At 42.2% G+C, this 17,311-nt stretch overlaps 1 protein-coding gene across 1 annotated transcript; it reads left to right on the top strand.

Moving 5' to 3' along the window:
* The first annotated feature begins 3,040 nt into the window (after positions 1-3,040).
* Positions 3,041-5,713, top strand: LOC122729210 (F-box only protein 41-like). The gene has a single exon (XM_043967937.1). It carries the CDS (start codon positions 3,041-3,043, stop codon positions 5,633-5,635), a length of 2,595 nt encoding a protein of 864 aa, XP_043823872.1. The 3' UTR covers positions 5,636-5,713.
* The last annotated feature ends 11,598 nt before the right edge of the window (positions 5,714-17,311 follow it).

Genomic DNA, 17,311 nt, shown 5'->3' with positions numbered 1-17,311 from the left:
ATTTTGTATGCATTCATATTTAGTCATTCATATCTTAACTTGGAGCGCACCTGCCAGTAGAAGGTAAACTCCCAGAATCTAGCACAAAGTCTGGAACATAGGGGTTATTTAATAAAAGCTTGCTAATTTATTGATTAATATTAGTCCCTACACCAAAGAGATCATGAAAAAGGGAAAAGGACCCAAACGTACAAAAATATTTATAGCTACTCTTTTTGTGGTGGCAAGGAATTGGAAACTGAGGGGTTGCCCATCGACTGGGGAATGGCTAAACCAGTTGTGGTATATGGATGCAATGGAATACTATTGTGCTGTAAGAAATGATGTGTAGCCAGATTTCAGAGAAAACTGGAAGGACTAACATGAACTGAATGAGATAAGCAGAACCAGAACATTCTACACAGTATTAACAACATTATGTTTTGATCAACTGTGATAGACTTGACTCTTCTTAGTAATACAATGGTCCAAGGTAGTTCCAAAGTACTAATGATGGAAAATGCTCTCCAAATCCAGAAACAAGAACTGTGGGATCTGGGTGCAGATTGAACCGTGCTATTTCTACATTTTTTTGTTTTTCTTTTTTAAGGTTTTCCCTGTTGTTCTGAATCTTCTTTCACAGCATGACTAATGCAGAAATATGTTTAGTGTGATTGTACATATATAGCCTATATCGGATTGCTTGCTGTCTTGGGGAGGGGGGAGAGAGGGGAAGGAGGGAGAAAAAATTTGAAACTAGAAATCTTATAAAAACAAATGTTGAAAACTGTCTCTACATGTAACTGGAAAGTGATGAAATACTTTTATGAAAAACATATTAATCCCTACATGTGCTATATTCTAGCCTGACTGGACTATTGGTTGTTATGAACCAGAAAATACATTTCTTTTGTCAGTGAATTTTTACTAGATAGTGTATGTTTGCATAGTTGGTACATACAGATTTATTTTATTGAACAAAAATATTCTTTAGTTTCTTCCATGTGTAAGGTATTCTCCTTGATACAGTATATGAACACAAAGATATATATGATATAGTTCACTAGGACTGTCTGCTGTAGGGGAATAAAGAGTAGTCTTGGAGTCTGAAGACTGGGATTTAGAACTTGCTTCTATCATTTTTAAGTGTGTGACCTTGAGTTAGCCACTGAACCCTTCTGATACAGTTTTTCCAATGGTGATAATAATAGTTATTTATCTTGTCTCATGGGGTTGTGAGTAAAGCACTTTTTCAACTGTCACATTTTATATAAATGTCATTTACTATTAAGTCTTATGGTCAGCCATCTTTTCAGCAGTTGTCTTGTTGACATACAGTGTCCTCCCCCACTTCATGCCTCTGCTTTCACATTATGGAAGTATGGTCAAATCAATCTTGTCATATCTACTGCAAAATGTTTATCAATCTATTCTCTCATAACTACATACCATTCCTCTAAGATTCCAAACCAAAACACCTCTGTCTGGACCCCACTGCCCTATATGGGTTTTCTTTTCCTTTAGAAGTGAAATATTTGGATATGGTGTCATTGGACTTGGTTCTCAAGGAATGCATTAGAATATAATAGGGAATGATGGGGAGCAGGAGGCATTCTGAGTTCAGATAATGGAATAAGGAATTACACAGATGTATGAATGTGCAAGTGCATTGAAGAATGCTAAGGAAAGTGGTTTGGTTTGAGTGCAGAGTTTACATGGGGAGTAATAGGACACCATGTTAAAAAGGCAGGTCAGTTCCAGATTAAAGAATTCAAAAACCATAATAATCTGAAGATAGTGGAGGACAGGCAGTGAATTCTCAAACTCATGACACAAGCACTCCAAAAAAGATCCAAATAATGCCACAGGACAATTCCTGGAGCAGCAAAATCCACAGAAAAATGTGCTGAAATCATCTTCCAACCAAGGATGGCTTGGAAGGTCAGAAGGAGGGAACTGCTGTACTGAAACAGGAGTGGAGCCCAACCTCATAGTCTACCTGACACAGATCCAGTCCCAGGAAGGCCTCACCAGAGAAAGAGACCCCCAGAGGCTGTGAAGCAACTGCAGCACCAGTGTCATCTGGAACGAAGCTCACAGTCTGGTGAAAGGGCTGAGCCCTTGGCATGGAGAGATTACAGGGTCTATGCTGGTGCTGAGGCAGAACTTGGGTTTTTCACCCCTTCTGGGAACCAGGAGGTAGGCTTGAGTAGCAGTGACCCAGGTGGGGGAGGGGCACAGGCTTGTTGGAGCTGACAACCACAATACACAAAGCTGGTTGATTAGAAAGTTGGTCTGGAGTCATCTATGGACCAGGGAACAGACCAGGTGAGTGAAGAACCTGCTCCTCCTCAAATAATACCACCTGGGACCTTCTGAAATTTGGGATATTGCAGCCTGAAAACATTGCCCCACTTTAAGGAGCTAAAAGTAAAGCAAAAGAAAGGCAAGATGAGCAGATAGAGAAAGGTGAGGACCATAGAAAGTTTGTTTAGTGACAAGGATGATTGAGGTGCACCCTCAGAGGAAGATGTCAACATCAGGTCCCCTATATCTAAAGCTTCCAAGAAAAATAAAAATTGGTCTCAGGCCATAGGGGCACTCAAAAAGGACTTTAAAGATAATGTTAGAGTCCCCCCCCCCCCCCCCCCCCCCCCCCCCCGTGCAGCCCCCCGCGGAGGTGGCGGTGGCGGCGCTGTCCGCTCCGGCTCGACTTGGTGGGAAGACAGGCTTGGCGGCCCCTCTCCCGAGGGGAAGGGAGGTAGAGGCAGGAACAGTGGCCGGGGACCCGGGGAGGGCAGGGCAGGCGCAGGTACCGACCCCTAGCGCGGACCGACAGACCCCAAGCCTGGGGGCGTTTGGGCCCCCAGCAGGGTCCCACCTCCGCCGCCCCGGAGGAGGGTCTCTCCCCTACAGCTGGCCTGATGCCCTATACCTGCCTGGCCCTTCCCGGTGGGGCTCCCCAGCCTCCGGCCATGAACTTGCCCTGAGCCAGCCCCGCCCTTCGGGCTGACGGGGCGGGGCTGCTGGGCAGAGGGGCCCCCCTGTGAGGGTCGCGGTCATGGCCTCTCTAGACCTGCCTTACCGTTGCCCCCGCTGTGGGGAGCACAAGCGTTTTCGGAGTCTGTCCTCCCTGAGAGCCCACCTAGAGTACAGCCACACCTACGAGACCCTCTACATCCTCTCTAAGACCAACAGCATCTGTGACGCAGCTGCTGCTGCGGCCGCTGCAGTCTTCCCCCTGGCACCCGATCCCACCGCCATGTTGGCCGTGCCTGGTGCCCGCCGGGATGTCTTTGAGAGCACATCCTTCCAAGGCAAAGAGCAGGGGGTGGGACCCCCAGCCCAAGCTGCCCACCACCTGCACCACCACCACCACCACCCCCCTCTCGCTCGATTCCCCGGAGACTTGGTCCCTGCAGGAGTCTCCTGTGAGGACCTGGGCGAGCCTAGCCTTGTGCCCACCACGACCCGCTATGCCCTGCGGGAGATCGAGATCCCACTGGGTGAACTGTTTGCCCGGAAATCGGTGGCCTCTTCGGCATCATCCACGCCACCCCCTGGCCCAGGCCCCGGCCCCAGCCAGGCCTCTGCCTCCCCAGCCTCTCCATCCCCAGCGGACATGGCCTATGAAGAAGGCCTGGCCCGGCTCATGATCCGGGCCCTGGAGAAACTGGAAGTGGACAAGAGACTGGAGTGTCTGAGCGAGGAGGTTGAGCAAAAGATCGCGGGGCAGGTGGGCCGGCTACAGGCCGAGCTGGAGCGGAAGGCGGCCGAGCTGGAGAAGGCCAGGCAGGAGAGTGCCCGGCTTGGCCGGAAGAAGGAGGAGCTGGAGAAGCGTGCCACCGAGCTCTCCCGCCAGGTGGACGTCAGCGTGGAGCTGCTGGCCTCGCTGAAGCAGGACCTGGTGCGCAAGGAGCAGGAGCTGACCAGGAAGCAGCAGGAGGTGGTTCAAATTGACCAGTTCCTGAAGGAGACGGCCGCCTGGGAGGCCAACGCCAAGGTGCGCCTGCAGCAGTTCATCGAGGAGCTCCTGGACAGAGCGGACCGAGCCGAGAAGCAGCTGCAGATCATCATCAGCAGCTGTGGCACCACGCCCAACGCCAGCCTGGGCCGCAGCAGCGTGCCTGGGACCAAGGGCGCCAGCAGAATGCGGGACCGGCACTCAGGTCCCATCATGCACAACACATACGCCGTGTCTAACCACCGCTCCTCCTCCAGCACAGGGGCCTCCAGCCGTGCAAAGGCTGTGTCCCAGAGCTCCGGCTGCTACGACAGTGACACGGCAGACCCGTACCCCTCGGAGGAGGCGGCCATGGGGGACAGCGGGGCTGGAGGACCCGGGGCCCGGGCTGAGGGGGGAGGGGGCTTTGAGAGGCCCCAGGTGCCCCGCAGCTCAGGCCTGAGGCGCCAGGCCATCCAGAACTGGCAGAGGAGGCCTCGCCGGCACAGCACAGAGGGTGAAGAGGGAGACGTCTCTGACGTGGGCTCCCGGACCACAGAGTCTGAAGCCGAAGGGCCCTCCGAAGCCTCGGCCTCTGGACCCACGCCACCCCGAGCCCTGAGCAGCTGCCGTCTGTCGGGTCCTCCAGCCCGCTCTGAAGGGGGCAGCGGGCGGGGCAGGCAGGCTGATGGTGGCAGCCCTTCACGCTCCAACGAAGTCATCAGCCCAGAAATTCTGAAGATGCACGCAGCCCTCTTCTGCATCTTCACCTACCTGGACACCCGGACCCTCCTGCATGCTCCTGAGGTCTGCAAGGACTGGAGGTTTGTGGCCCGGCATCCCGCTGTCTGGACTCGTGTGCTGCTAGAGAATGCCCGCGTCTGTTCCAAGTTCCTGGCGATGCTGTCCCAGTGGTGCACTCAGACACATTCACTGACTCTGCAGAACCTGAAGCCCAGGCAGCGGGGAAAGAAGGAGGGCAAGGAGGAATACCTGAGGAGCACGAGGGGGTGCCTGGAAGCCGGCCTAGAGTCTTTACTGAAAGCTGCCGGCGGGAACCTGCTGATTCTGCGCATCTCCCACTGCCCCAATGTCCTCACGGACCGCTCCCTCTGGCTAGCCAGTTGCTACTGCCGGGCCCTGCAAGCTGTCACCTACAGGAGTGCCACAGATCCCGTAGGCCATGAAGTCATTTGGGCCCTGGGGGCCAGCTGCAGGGAGATCATTTCTCTCCAGGTGGCCCCTCTTCACCCCTGCCAGCAGCCCACACGCTTCAGTAACCGGTGCCTGCAGATGATAGGACGGTGTTGGCCCCACCTAAGGGCCCTGGGTGTGGGAGGAGCCGGCTGTGGTGTGCAGGGCCTGGCATCACTTGCTCGGAACTGCATGAGGCTTCAGGTGCTGGAGCTGGACCACGTGGCAGAGATAACCCAGGAGGTGGCCGCTGAGGTCTGCAGAGAGGGACTGAAAGGCCTGGAGATGCTGGTGCTCACAGCCACCCCAGTCACCCCGAAAGCCCTGCTGCATTTCAACAGTGTTTGCCGGAACCTCAAGTCCATTGTAGTACAGATTGGGATTGTGGATTACTTCAAAGAACCTGGGAGCCCAGAAGCCCGGAAGCTGTTTGAGGAAATGGTGACCAAGCTCCAGGCACTGAGACGACGGCCAGGATTCTCCAAGATCTTACACATCAAGGTGGAAAGCGGATGCTAACCCCGGGCAGGGGGGTGCCAATGGGCGCCCCTCACCCACCACCTCCACCCGGAGGCTCTGGAGCAAACCCAGGCCTCCCTCAGGAGACATCTTTGGACACCCCCACCCAAGGGAGGCAGGTTTGGACTTGACTTCGACGGGCCAATTAGCAGATGCTGGTCTTGGGACCAGAGAGACCTGGGTGCCCTCCTGAGGTCTTCTGTCTGAGCTCTGGGTCAGCCACATGGAATACCATCTGCTGTGGAGTCGATGGCTGGGGGCCCTCTTCTCCTTCCTTGAGACCCAGGAGCTGGGTGCCCCTTTGCCTAAGCCCCCACCCCAGGGCTGCCTCCCCCACAAGGGCTCTTGGACTGAAGCTACCATCTCCTCTTGGGCCCCTGATGATAACCTGGGGCAACGTGCCCAGCTGACCCAAGCAACCCCATGAGAACAGGGGCTGATCCTAGGCCCCACAGGGGACAAGAAGCTCCAGTAACCAGCAGACAAAGGCCCTGACTCCCTAGGCCCTGGCCTGGCCCCTTCCTTCAGGGGGTCCTGCAATAAATCCCAACTGCCTCCCTAAAAAAAAAAAAAAAAAAAAAAAAAAAAAAAAAAAAAAAAAGATAATGTTAGAGAGGTAGAGGAAAAAATGGAATGAGAAATGAAGGTGATTTAGGAAAGATGTGAGAAAAAAGTCAACAGCTTGAAAAGCCAAATTGGCCAAATAGAAAAGGAGGATGAAAAGCTCTCTGAAGAAAATAATTGCATAGTAACTTTATGAGAAACCAAGACACAATAAAGTAAATCCAAATGAATAAAAAAATAGAGAGCAATGTGAAATATCTTCTTGGAAAAACTGCTTACTATCCACCTCCATAGAAAGAATTGATAAAAAGAGCACTTGTTGATTGTATATATACAACCTATATCAGATTGATGGCTGTCTTGTGGAGGGGGGAGGAAAGGGAGGGAGGGAGAAAAATTTGGAACTCTAAATCTTATGAAAATGAATGTTGAAAACTACCCATACATGTAACTGGAAAATATAAAATAAATGTTTGATGCATAAAAAACCAAACCAAATAACAACAAAACAACATAATAATCCATTTTGACTTACTCTGAGGAATCACTTGGACTTTTTGAAAAGAGAGGTTCCATGATAAAAGGAAGTTCTATAGGGAAAGTTCATTTGATAAGTAGAGATACTACAGCTAGGAGTTATTCAGGTGTACATCCTGCTTGGATAAGGTAAGTTTGAGGTTTGAAAAGGCTAATTAAGCATGTATCCAGAGTACAGTTCTTGGGAGGTTCTATGGGACACCAAGGGTTTGAAAATGATGATGGTTATAATGATAGCTTACATTCGGATATTATTTTATGATTTTAAAATACTTTCACATGCATCATTCCCCAATTAGAGGAGAACCTTGATATACCTTGGGTCACCTGCCAAATGGTATACTGGAAAGATCACTACTTCTAGTGTGAGAAGAAATCAGTTCAAAGTTTATTCACTTCTAAAACTGCCTTTGTGATCTTGGACAAATGATGTAACCTCCCTGGACCTTAGTTTTCATGGCTGTAAATGGAGAGTAGAAAAAAGAGAGCCTATTGCTCTTAATTTTTCCAGGAGGGACTAAACAGATATTACCATGTCCTCTCAAGTCTTCTCTTCTCCACGTTAAATATCCTTTGGATCTTCTATCAATTGGGCTCTAATTCCCTCAGCATCCTGGTCCTTGTCTTTTGAAGATGTTCAAGTCCAACAACCTTCTGAAGATATGTCACATATAATGTAATATTCCAGATGCACTGCAATCAAGGCCAACTATAGAAAACCAAACAATGAAACAAAGAAACAAAAACTATCACTTCCATTGTTCTAGACACCTACATTAATGAATGAATGGATGGATGAATGAATAAAGCTTTTCCTAAATGCTTACTATGAATGAAGTCTGAGACTGAATTACCTCTCCCTTCCTCTGCCCTCTGTTGCTAAAGTATCACATGATGTAGAGAAGAATTTTAGAGATCATGTGAGAAAAAGAAAAGAAAGCATTCCTGGTGAATTTAAAATCCTACCGGAAGGCCACATTCTCCTGAAACTATGAATAGTAATTTTTTTCATTTTTTGAATTTGCATTTCCAGAACTTAAAATGGTACCTGACACATAGTAGATTTTTATTAAGTTCTAGTTGATGACTGATAAAGTCATCATTTTGGGTAGCCACCTTTCAGTATTGTCATTTCTCACTCTACTTTGGATTATTTACATACCACCCTCTATTTCTTTCAATTTTTAAAAATTGCTTACAGATTCTATTGTAAGCTTAAGGGGAAGAGTTGTGTTCCTTTTTTATATCTCTCAAAACATCCAAACATTTTTAAGGCAATCAACAAGTCTTTCCTCATTGATTATTTTTAGATTAAACCTGTGAAATTGATGATGTGATGGTTGGCAGAGTGGATTGACTATAGTATAGAAAGCTGACCATAGAATCAGAAATGCTGTGGTGTACTTCATATCTTTGAGATATACTAGCTCTGTGGCCCTGGGAAAGACACTCAATAACCACAGAAATTCTCTAGTATTGTAAATTACAGATTCATTGCTGCTCTGAATTTTGTAGAGGCAATTTCAACCTAGAAATCCTTCCTACTAAGGAAATACAGGAGTTGATCAAACAGACACACACACACACACACACACACACACCACCCCCACAAAATAATCCTTAAATATAGTGGTAATATTGAAAATATTTTGTCTACAAGGGGGTCCCAGACATCAAAAATATTTTCATTTGTGCCCCTTCTTTACCCTACCAACACCTTATTATTTTTTTTTATCCCTGAGTTCTAGCCAGGACCATTTTATCTCCATTCCTTAAATGACAGATGGAAAATAATGCTTCAAGTTCTTTGGCATCTAGATGATATCTGAGTTAAGTTGATTGATTTAAGATTTCACAATAAGACCAATTGAAATGGGTATTTGGAAAGGAACTCTATGAATCCTATTCACTTGAAGGGAATATAAGGAGAGAGAGACTAGACTAAAATTTTGATAGTAGAAATTAAATCAGTCTTAACCAGGCTTATGTATGTATTGAGAAATAGGGCAAGCTTCTTGAAAGAAATACTTATGAAGAGATAGAAATCAGCCAATAAAAGCTAATCTCTTCCAAGTTAAAAAATTATTGAGCCACCCTAAGAAAATTCAATATTATGAAAAGAAAACTAGAGTTACATTGATGTCAGGCTATTTCACCTTCATCTCCTTTAAAACTTTATTATATGTGAAGTAAACAGATCGAGATAATTTCTTGTTTCCCTTGTTATCCTATGTTTCCTAGCATGAATCTAAAAATAATAGGATAAATTAGGATAAAATAACAACAATCCACCTCCCTCTCTCTTAGGCCTAGAGCAAAACTCACAAGTCTTCCTTTCATGGTGAGATGAAAAGAAAGTGTGTACTACAAATTTAAATGTTTTCGTCATGTTCATAGCTTCATCAAACATTGTCACTCCTGTCACTCATATGTAGCTACTTCCCTCTCGTAATCCAGAATATCATTAGACTCTCATCACATAAAACCTAATTTGCTGCTTGGCTCCTCCTATGTTAGTTCTGTTTCTTACCCTATTACATACTTAAAAATTAGAATCAAACAAAAATAATTAAATGATGAAGAAAGTCCCCTTCTCAAATTCCCCTTGCTAAATTATGTTCAGATAAGGAGGAATACGTTGTAATTTTATTCTGGTGAACAAAGTGGGAATTATAATACCACTCTACATTTGTACAATGCTTCAGTTTGCAAAGCCTTTACAGGCACATCCAGTCCACTCCAACAAACATTTATTAAATGTCTACTATACTGAAGGCAAAGTCCTAGAAAAGGAAAAAACAGAAAAATGGCAAACAGCCCCTGCTCTCAAGGAATATAATTGTATTTACATGATCTCCTGTGGGTCTTAGATTGGAATGGGTTAACAAATTATAGTATGATTTTCTGTTCTTGAGCAACAGTACTTATGTCATTAGCTAGAAGACCAGCAGCATGACATCAGGACTATGGCCAAAGTACAAAAGTACACGTTTTCAAGAACAAGATTAGATAGAATGCACTAACAGAGTGTTTTGGTCATGCTAACCGAAATATACACATCCAAAAAATACCCCATTCCTGATGATCATCATTGTGAAAGTTCTAATGTTACGTTCCTTGAGTTTCTACCACTGACATAGATACACTGACCAGCCTTCTTATATGTTTTGTATATATGCTCAACATCCTGCGATTAAACTTTGTCTCTCATGCATGACCTGAGACCCCTACTCTTCTCATTTGTGACTCTGGCAATCTCCTTTGCGTTTTCAAACAACTCAGGTGTTGGGCAGGGCAAGTTGAATCATTCTCATTTTTCAGGCAAGGAAACCTTAGTTTTGGAGTATTCAAGTGACCTGCTTAATTTCAAGGGACTAGGTAGAGATAGAACTATTAAGATCTAGGTCTTTCTTCCTAATCTAATGATTGTTCCATCAATCCGTAACACCTCCTAAGTATCACCTTGTGTTCAGCATCAACCCTGTCCTCTCTTATTCTTTGCATACAAATAACTATGTGCACAAATATACATATACGTAGCACATACTTATACTTATGAAACTATGTTTTCTATATGTCTTCATAATTCAATAGATATGTGGAAATGTTATCTCTGTGCAAATGATTCTCAGATCTATTTATCCAGCTTTATTCTTTCTCTAGACCTTCAGTATGGCATCTCCAATTGCTCACTAGACATTGCAATGTCCTGCAGACATCCTAAACTTACCAAGTTCAAAACTGAACTTCCTCCCCAAACCCTGACCTCTTTTTAACTTTCCTATTACTATGAAGGGCACTACCATCCTCCTTGTCCTCTAGGCTCTCAATTTCTGCATTATCCTCAACTTCTTACCTCTCTCACCCCTCAGCAGACCCTCTCATATCTAAACTGTAGCTAAATTCTGTCAATTTTGCTTTCACAACATTTCTAATACAGAACCCTTTTTTTTTCCCTTTGACATTGCTGTCACCCTGGTGAAGGCCTTCACCATTGCACACCTGCACCATTGCTATAGTCTGCTGTTTGGTCTCACTGCCACAAGTCTCTCTTCACTCCAATCTATATTCCACTTATTTATCAAAGTGATCTTCCTAAAGGGAAGGTTTAATTATTTCATCCTACCTCCCACCTCCCCATTCAATAAAATTTCAGTAGATACTTATCACCTCCATGAACAAATATAACATCTTTTGTTTGGCAGGTAAAGTCCATCATAACCTGTCCCTTTGCAACTTATACCCTACATGATCCAGTGACATTGGCTTCCTCGTGTTCTTCACTTTCCATTTTCACTAATTTTCCCTAATATTCAGAATTATCTTTTCCTTCTCCTCCACATCTTGGCTTCCTTCAAGTCGCCATTAAAATCTCATCTTTTGCAAGGATTCTTTCCCATTATCCTTTAATGCCAGTGCCTTTATTTGGGTTATGTCCATGTTAATTCACATGTCTTGTTTCTTCATTGTTGTTCACATGTTTTCTTACCCTTAGATTGTGAGCTCTTTAAAGGCAAGAATATTTTTTGCCTTTCTTTGTATCCGTACTGTTTAGCTTAGTGCCTGACAAATAGTAGGCCCTTAGCAAACACTTGTTGACTTATTGAATTGATTTGATGGCTTGAAAAGAAGAGCGTTTGATCCTCGAATATTAGAAAGAATATTCTGGCTGCCAAAATGAGATTAACTTGGAAAAACCATCTTTCATCTTAAATATGGATCTCTTTAGTACAGCTTTAATGTATTGCTTGTGGCAATATTCTTATCTCTAGTTCTCTACAAGGAACTCACAAGCTAATATTTCATAGCTAATATTCTGTTCTCCCAGCAATTCTGTTTCTTTCTTTTTTTCCCAAGGGCAATGAGGGTTAAGTGACTTGCCTAGGGTCACACAGCTAGTAAGTGTCAAGTGTATGAGGCTGGATTTAAACTCAGGTCCTCCTGAATCCAAGGCTGGTGCTTTATTCACTGTACTACCTAGCTGCCTGCAATTCTGTTTCACCTTCCAAAATTCTGCCATAGAATATCTTAGACTATTTGCTGTTGGTTATCTAATAATCAGGATCACCTCTGGTAACATATGATACATAGACAAGATTTGTCTTTGGAAAAGCATTATTGCCCTTATTCTGTTCAGTAATCCCATCTTTCTTTGCCTCCTTTCTTGCCCCTTGCCTCCTGAATGCCTAGTATATCCAGTAGTACCTGTTTTCCCTGATATTGGCCTATATTCCTGATATTTCCTGATTCTTCAGCATTATCAAAGTTTACCTATCCTTTTCAGTAGCAGTTCTCATAACATTACAGACAGAGTTGCAAGGAATTTTAGAAATCATGAGGTCATAGATCTAGAGTTTGAATTGACTGCAATGATCTTCTAGTCTAATGAGGGACTCGCGACTTGTTCACGGTCATGTTGTTAGGAAATGTCAGAGGGAATACTTGAACTTAAGCTTTATGACTCCAGGGCCAGGGTTCTTTCCACTCTATCATGCTGCCTTCACATACTTCAATCCACTCACTTTACAGATGAGAAAGTAAGGCCTTGAGAAATGGAGTAACTTACCCAAGTTTACCTAGATACTGAGTAACAGAGCTCTCGCAGATCCTCACACTCCAAATCTAATGCTTGGTCAGTCTACCTTCCTCAAGTCTCTTCCCACTCCGGCTTATCCTCCTTTCTGACACTAAAGTGATTTTCCTAAAATGCAAGTGTGAACATGTAACCTCACTATTCAATAAACTTCAGTGGCTCCCTATTGCTTCCAGGATCAAATACCCAAATGCCCTATTTGGCATTCCAAGCCTTTCCTAACTTAGTCCCTTCCTGTTTTTCCAATCTTTTTTTTTTTTTTTTTTGCAGGGCAATGGGGGTTAAGTGACTTGCCCAGCATCACCCAGCTAGTAAGTGTCAAGTGTCTGAGGCCAGATTTGAACTCAGGTACTTCTGAATCCAGCACCACCTCGCTGCCTGCTCCAGTCTTCTTATGCGTGAATACCAGACAGGTATTCTTCAGTGCAGTGACACTGGCCTCCTGGTTGTTCCGTGAATAAGACCCTCTTGACTTGGGACATTTTCTCTAGTTCTCCCCTATCCTTGGCATGCTCTCTGTCCACAGTGTCTACTGACTTCCTTGGCTTCCTTTAAGTCCCAACTAAAACCCCATCTTCATCAGGAAGCCTTTTTCCATCCCTCTTAATTCTACTGACTTTCCTGTATTAATTATTTTCTATTTATCCTATATAGAATTTGCTTTGTGTATATTTGTGTATGGTCTCCTCCATTAGATTGTTAGCTCTTTGAGGACATGTATTGCCTTTTTCCTCTTTTTTTTATCTCCAGCTATTAGCACCATGCCTGATACACAGTGGGCACTTGATGTTTATTAATTGATTGATTGATATTTACATTGAAATCCTTTGCCTTAATGAGCTGAGTATCAATGTATTAATGAGTTAAGCCACGAGTTTTCCTTTATTAATATAGAAATCACTTATATCATTGCCTTCTAGATAGCATGATGCATTATTTATCATGGTTCCTAAAACTGTGATTTTACCTCCGGAGGGAACTCTCAATGTGAAAATCCACCAAAGCATATAAGTAACTCAGCTCATAATTTATAGTCTTCAGTCTTTAGTGCCTGGTGGTAATAAAAAATGTAATTGTTTTGCCTATAGTCATAAAGCTAGTATATGTCAAAGGTACTTGAAATCTTCCTGTTTCTAAGACTGATCATTTATCCACTATTCAGGCTAACTTATCTTAACTTGAACTAGTAAAAAAGAGCATATTTTTTTCTAAATTAACTTTGGAGAATTTCTAATGATTGGAATACCAAGAAATTGTACAATCCAATAGATTATTTTGAGTGTTCTAGAGACCTTCAAACCATAAGAAGTAGATAGCTGCCTACCCCACCCCTTAATTCATCACCTTGATATGTGGCATGTCATTTATACTCCCTTTGCCTGAGTTTCCCTACAAAACTCAGTTGCTGGGTTGATTAATTGAAATTATATGAGAATTTTATAAGCAAAAGTATTTTAAAAGAATGTAAATCATTAATATCATTATTATCCTTGAAGTTGGTAGTATTTTTACTTAATTTCACAATGATTTTTTTCCTTCTTTCTCTTTCTCAGATGGTAGAAGCCTTTTGTCTGTTTTGTACCATTTCTATTGAAGCCTTGTCCTAAAATCAGTCATCCAATTTGGACTCATAATCATATAATTTAGTGAAATGTAACTATCTTTCAACACATTAGAGGTAAGAGATACCTACTCAGACCATTTGACAACAAATATATGCATTCAAAAACATATATGACTCCTAGTTGCTTGCAATCTTAGCAGATTTAACTTTAGACTTTGGATAATAAAGTGACTTTCCATACATCCATCATATCATGTCAAAGGACAGAATAACTTCTCCAAAGTATTAAAATCAAACATAAATTTTATTGAAGAAATAAATTAAATTTTCCCTTGTAATATTTCTTGTTAAACTTTATTTATATTGCTCAGGACTATTAATAATGAAACTTCTTCTTTTTCTTTTTTTTGGCAGGGCAATTGGGGTTAAGTGACTTGCCCAGGGTCACACAGCTAGTAAGTGTTAAATGTCTGAGGCCGGATTTGAACTCAGGTCCTCCTGAATACAGGGCTGGTGCTCTATCCACTGCACCACCTAGCTGCCCCAATAATGAAACTTCTTAAGGAAAATGAAAGAAGTTGCCTACAAAAGCTGCCAAACAAGGGGATGGTCTACCAGTTCCTTTATTTTCTTCCCCATGAGAAAGGGGGCAAAAGGTAGTATAATTTGAATGAATAATATTCAAGGGAAATATTTAAATTTTTCCTTTATAAATTTAGATACTCAAGCATTTTGTTCATATAAGGGTAATATGGGTATTGGTTTGTTGTCTATGGTTACTTTCATCATAATGCAGTTTCCTTGTTTATCTCCTTCTATGTTGTCAATGCGTTGTTTTATCTGATAGCTATGCTTGTCACTCCTGCTTTTTTGGTTTCACCTGATGCATAGTAAATTTTGTTCTAGACCTTCATTTTTATTCTGTGCATGTCTTTTTTAAGGTGTTTTTCTTTTAAGTAATAAATTGTGAGATTTTGCTTTCTTATCCAGTCTGTCACTTTTTTCATGTATTTGCATTTAAAGTTATGAAACTTAGCTTTATATTTTCATCTATTTCATCTCTAATATTGTTCTTTTTTCAAAGTACAGCTTTTCTTTTCTTCCTTTCTAAAACCACTCTTTTGTTTCCAGTTCTTTTAGATAAATTTATTCTATTCAAACTGTCTCTCTTCATACTCACTCCACCCCCCCCCCACACACACACACACATTTGTTTATCTTTCCCTAGTTTGGGGCTGTCATTTAACTCCTTGGTTCCTTTTAAAATTCTTCCTTCTTAATAATACTCTTAGATGTTTATGCCTTTACTTTTTCCATCCTCTAAGTTAAGTAATCGGATAAAACTTCTCTTTCTCCTCTTCTCTGAAAATTATTTTGTTTGTTAGTGTTAAAATTTCATTTTCTCATCTTTTCTTAAAAATAATTTATTTCTTTCATTCTCTTTATTATTTCTCTTCCCCTTGCTCTCTATTCACTCCTTTTATCCTTTGATTCATGTCTCATAGTTATTTATTCCTTCTTTAGTGTTGTATTCCATTTGGGATTAAAGGTTCTATGGTACCTACTTTGAGTTCTCTCTTCTAGTTTCTTTGCTATTACCTTGTAGATCTTGCTCCTCACTTCCTTTTTGTTGTTGTGTTTCAGTCTTAGAAATACCAATTCTTGCAGGTGATAGAAAACAGAGAAGTTGTGTCCCATGGTAGTGATTTTCCTATGATTCTGATTGTGCAGTTCCTTGATAGCATTTGCCTCCTTCTAGGATAAATTTTCTCATTTGCCATGAAATCTTTCTGGGATCATGCCCTCCCACTCTTCTGAATGTCAATTGTTCCTAGGACCTCCAATTACTTTCTCCTGCAGGAGGATGAGTAATTCCTTTAAGCACCAAATGTCCTGCCAATTATACCTATTGCATGATCTAAATAGCTATTAGAGAATATTTGTTTTCCTCCATGGAAATATTCCTCAGTGGTATTTTCTCTCACCAATGAAACAAGAATTCTTTATCATGCCCCTGATTTAGTATCTCCTTTTGTCTAGCCACTCATTCTTCAATAGGCCCTCTTCTTCCTGAGAGATTGAAGATATTATCTTCCCTTCTTTGTTATCTATTGACTTGATTAGGGTACATCATATTGATATGGGGTTGGGACATATCAAGGAATTTGGGACTATTAAAGTTTAAAATGGCCTACTAGCTAATGGATAGACATACATTGAGAAGTAAGGGAGACAAGCCCATTAGGCATGGCTGCTGCCTGATTAGTGCCAAGGGACAGAGATAATTCCAGAAGTCAGGACCACTACCCCACAGTCAAGCATGTCCCACCCCAAAAGGGAACTTTCCATCGTCATGTGGTCACCCTATCCATCCACCCCATCTACCATCTATAAAGGCATTTGCCTTTCTTCTGTTCAAGGAGAAATGCATTTCAGAGAATCATGTCTCTAAACCATTTTCTCCCCTTGAGAGTCTATCTCTCTTGGTTCCTTTTTCTAGTACCTAAATAAAGGACTATTTTATTCTAATTGGATTTGTGTGAGAGAGTGTGTAATTCTTTAAAGAGGAATACCCCTCCCCCCCACACACACACCAATTTCCCCTGTGACAATATAGCCCCTTCTATTTCCTTCCTCTATTCATCTCTTGTCATCCCATAGTGCATTTTAGTTCTATAGAAACATGGATTCATCTATAGGCATAATTTTTTAAAGTTTGGTGCATTATATTTCATACATGTTTTCCCACCATCTTTTCTGTTTGACTTTGGCTTTCACCTTTATCTCATTGTGTACTTTTAGAAAGAAATCTCTTAATAGTTCCTCTTTTACTATTTTGTGTTGTTTAACACTATAGGTGGCTTTCTCTTTTCAGTTTTTCCTTTTCTTTTGATTCTTGAGATAATTAATTTCCTTATCTGTGCCCCCTGTTGCTGTATTTCTGTCCCTTTCTTATATTACTGTTTTCTGTGGTGTTTTGAAGCAATTTATTCAAATATGGTTTTCTTTGTAGGAATTCATCATAATCCTCATTTCTATTGAATGACTATCTTTTTTCCATTAATGGTTAGGCTTAGATTTGTAGGGCATGTCATTTTAACTTTTTAAATTATTTTTATTTATTAATTTTGTTAAATATTTCCTAATTACATACAAAACATTTTTAACAATCTTTTTTTTAAATGTCAATTCTAAAGTCTCTCCCTCTCTCTATCACTCCCCACCCCTGAAGAATTTAATATCAATTCATTTAGTATGATTATACATGTGAAGTCATGCAAAACATATTTCCATATTTGCCATGTTGAAAAATAAAACTCAAAATAAAAAATAAAGTTTTTAAAAAGTATGATTCAAACAGTGTTCAGAGTTTCATTGGCTCTCTCTCTGGAGGTGGATAGCATTTTTCATCATGGGT

This window comes from Dromiciops gliroides, chromosome 5, assembly GCF_019393635.1.
Source record: "Dromiciops gliroides isolate mDroGli1 chromosome 5, mDroGli1.pri, whole genome shotgun sequence".
Classification (NCBI taxonomy): domain Eukaryota; kingdom Metazoa; phylum Chordata; class Mammalia; order Microbiotheria; family Microbiotheriidae; genus Dromiciops; species Dromiciops gliroides.
Note: the sequence above shows the minus strand (reverse complement) of the source record. Positions and strands in the feature narration are given on the sequence as shown.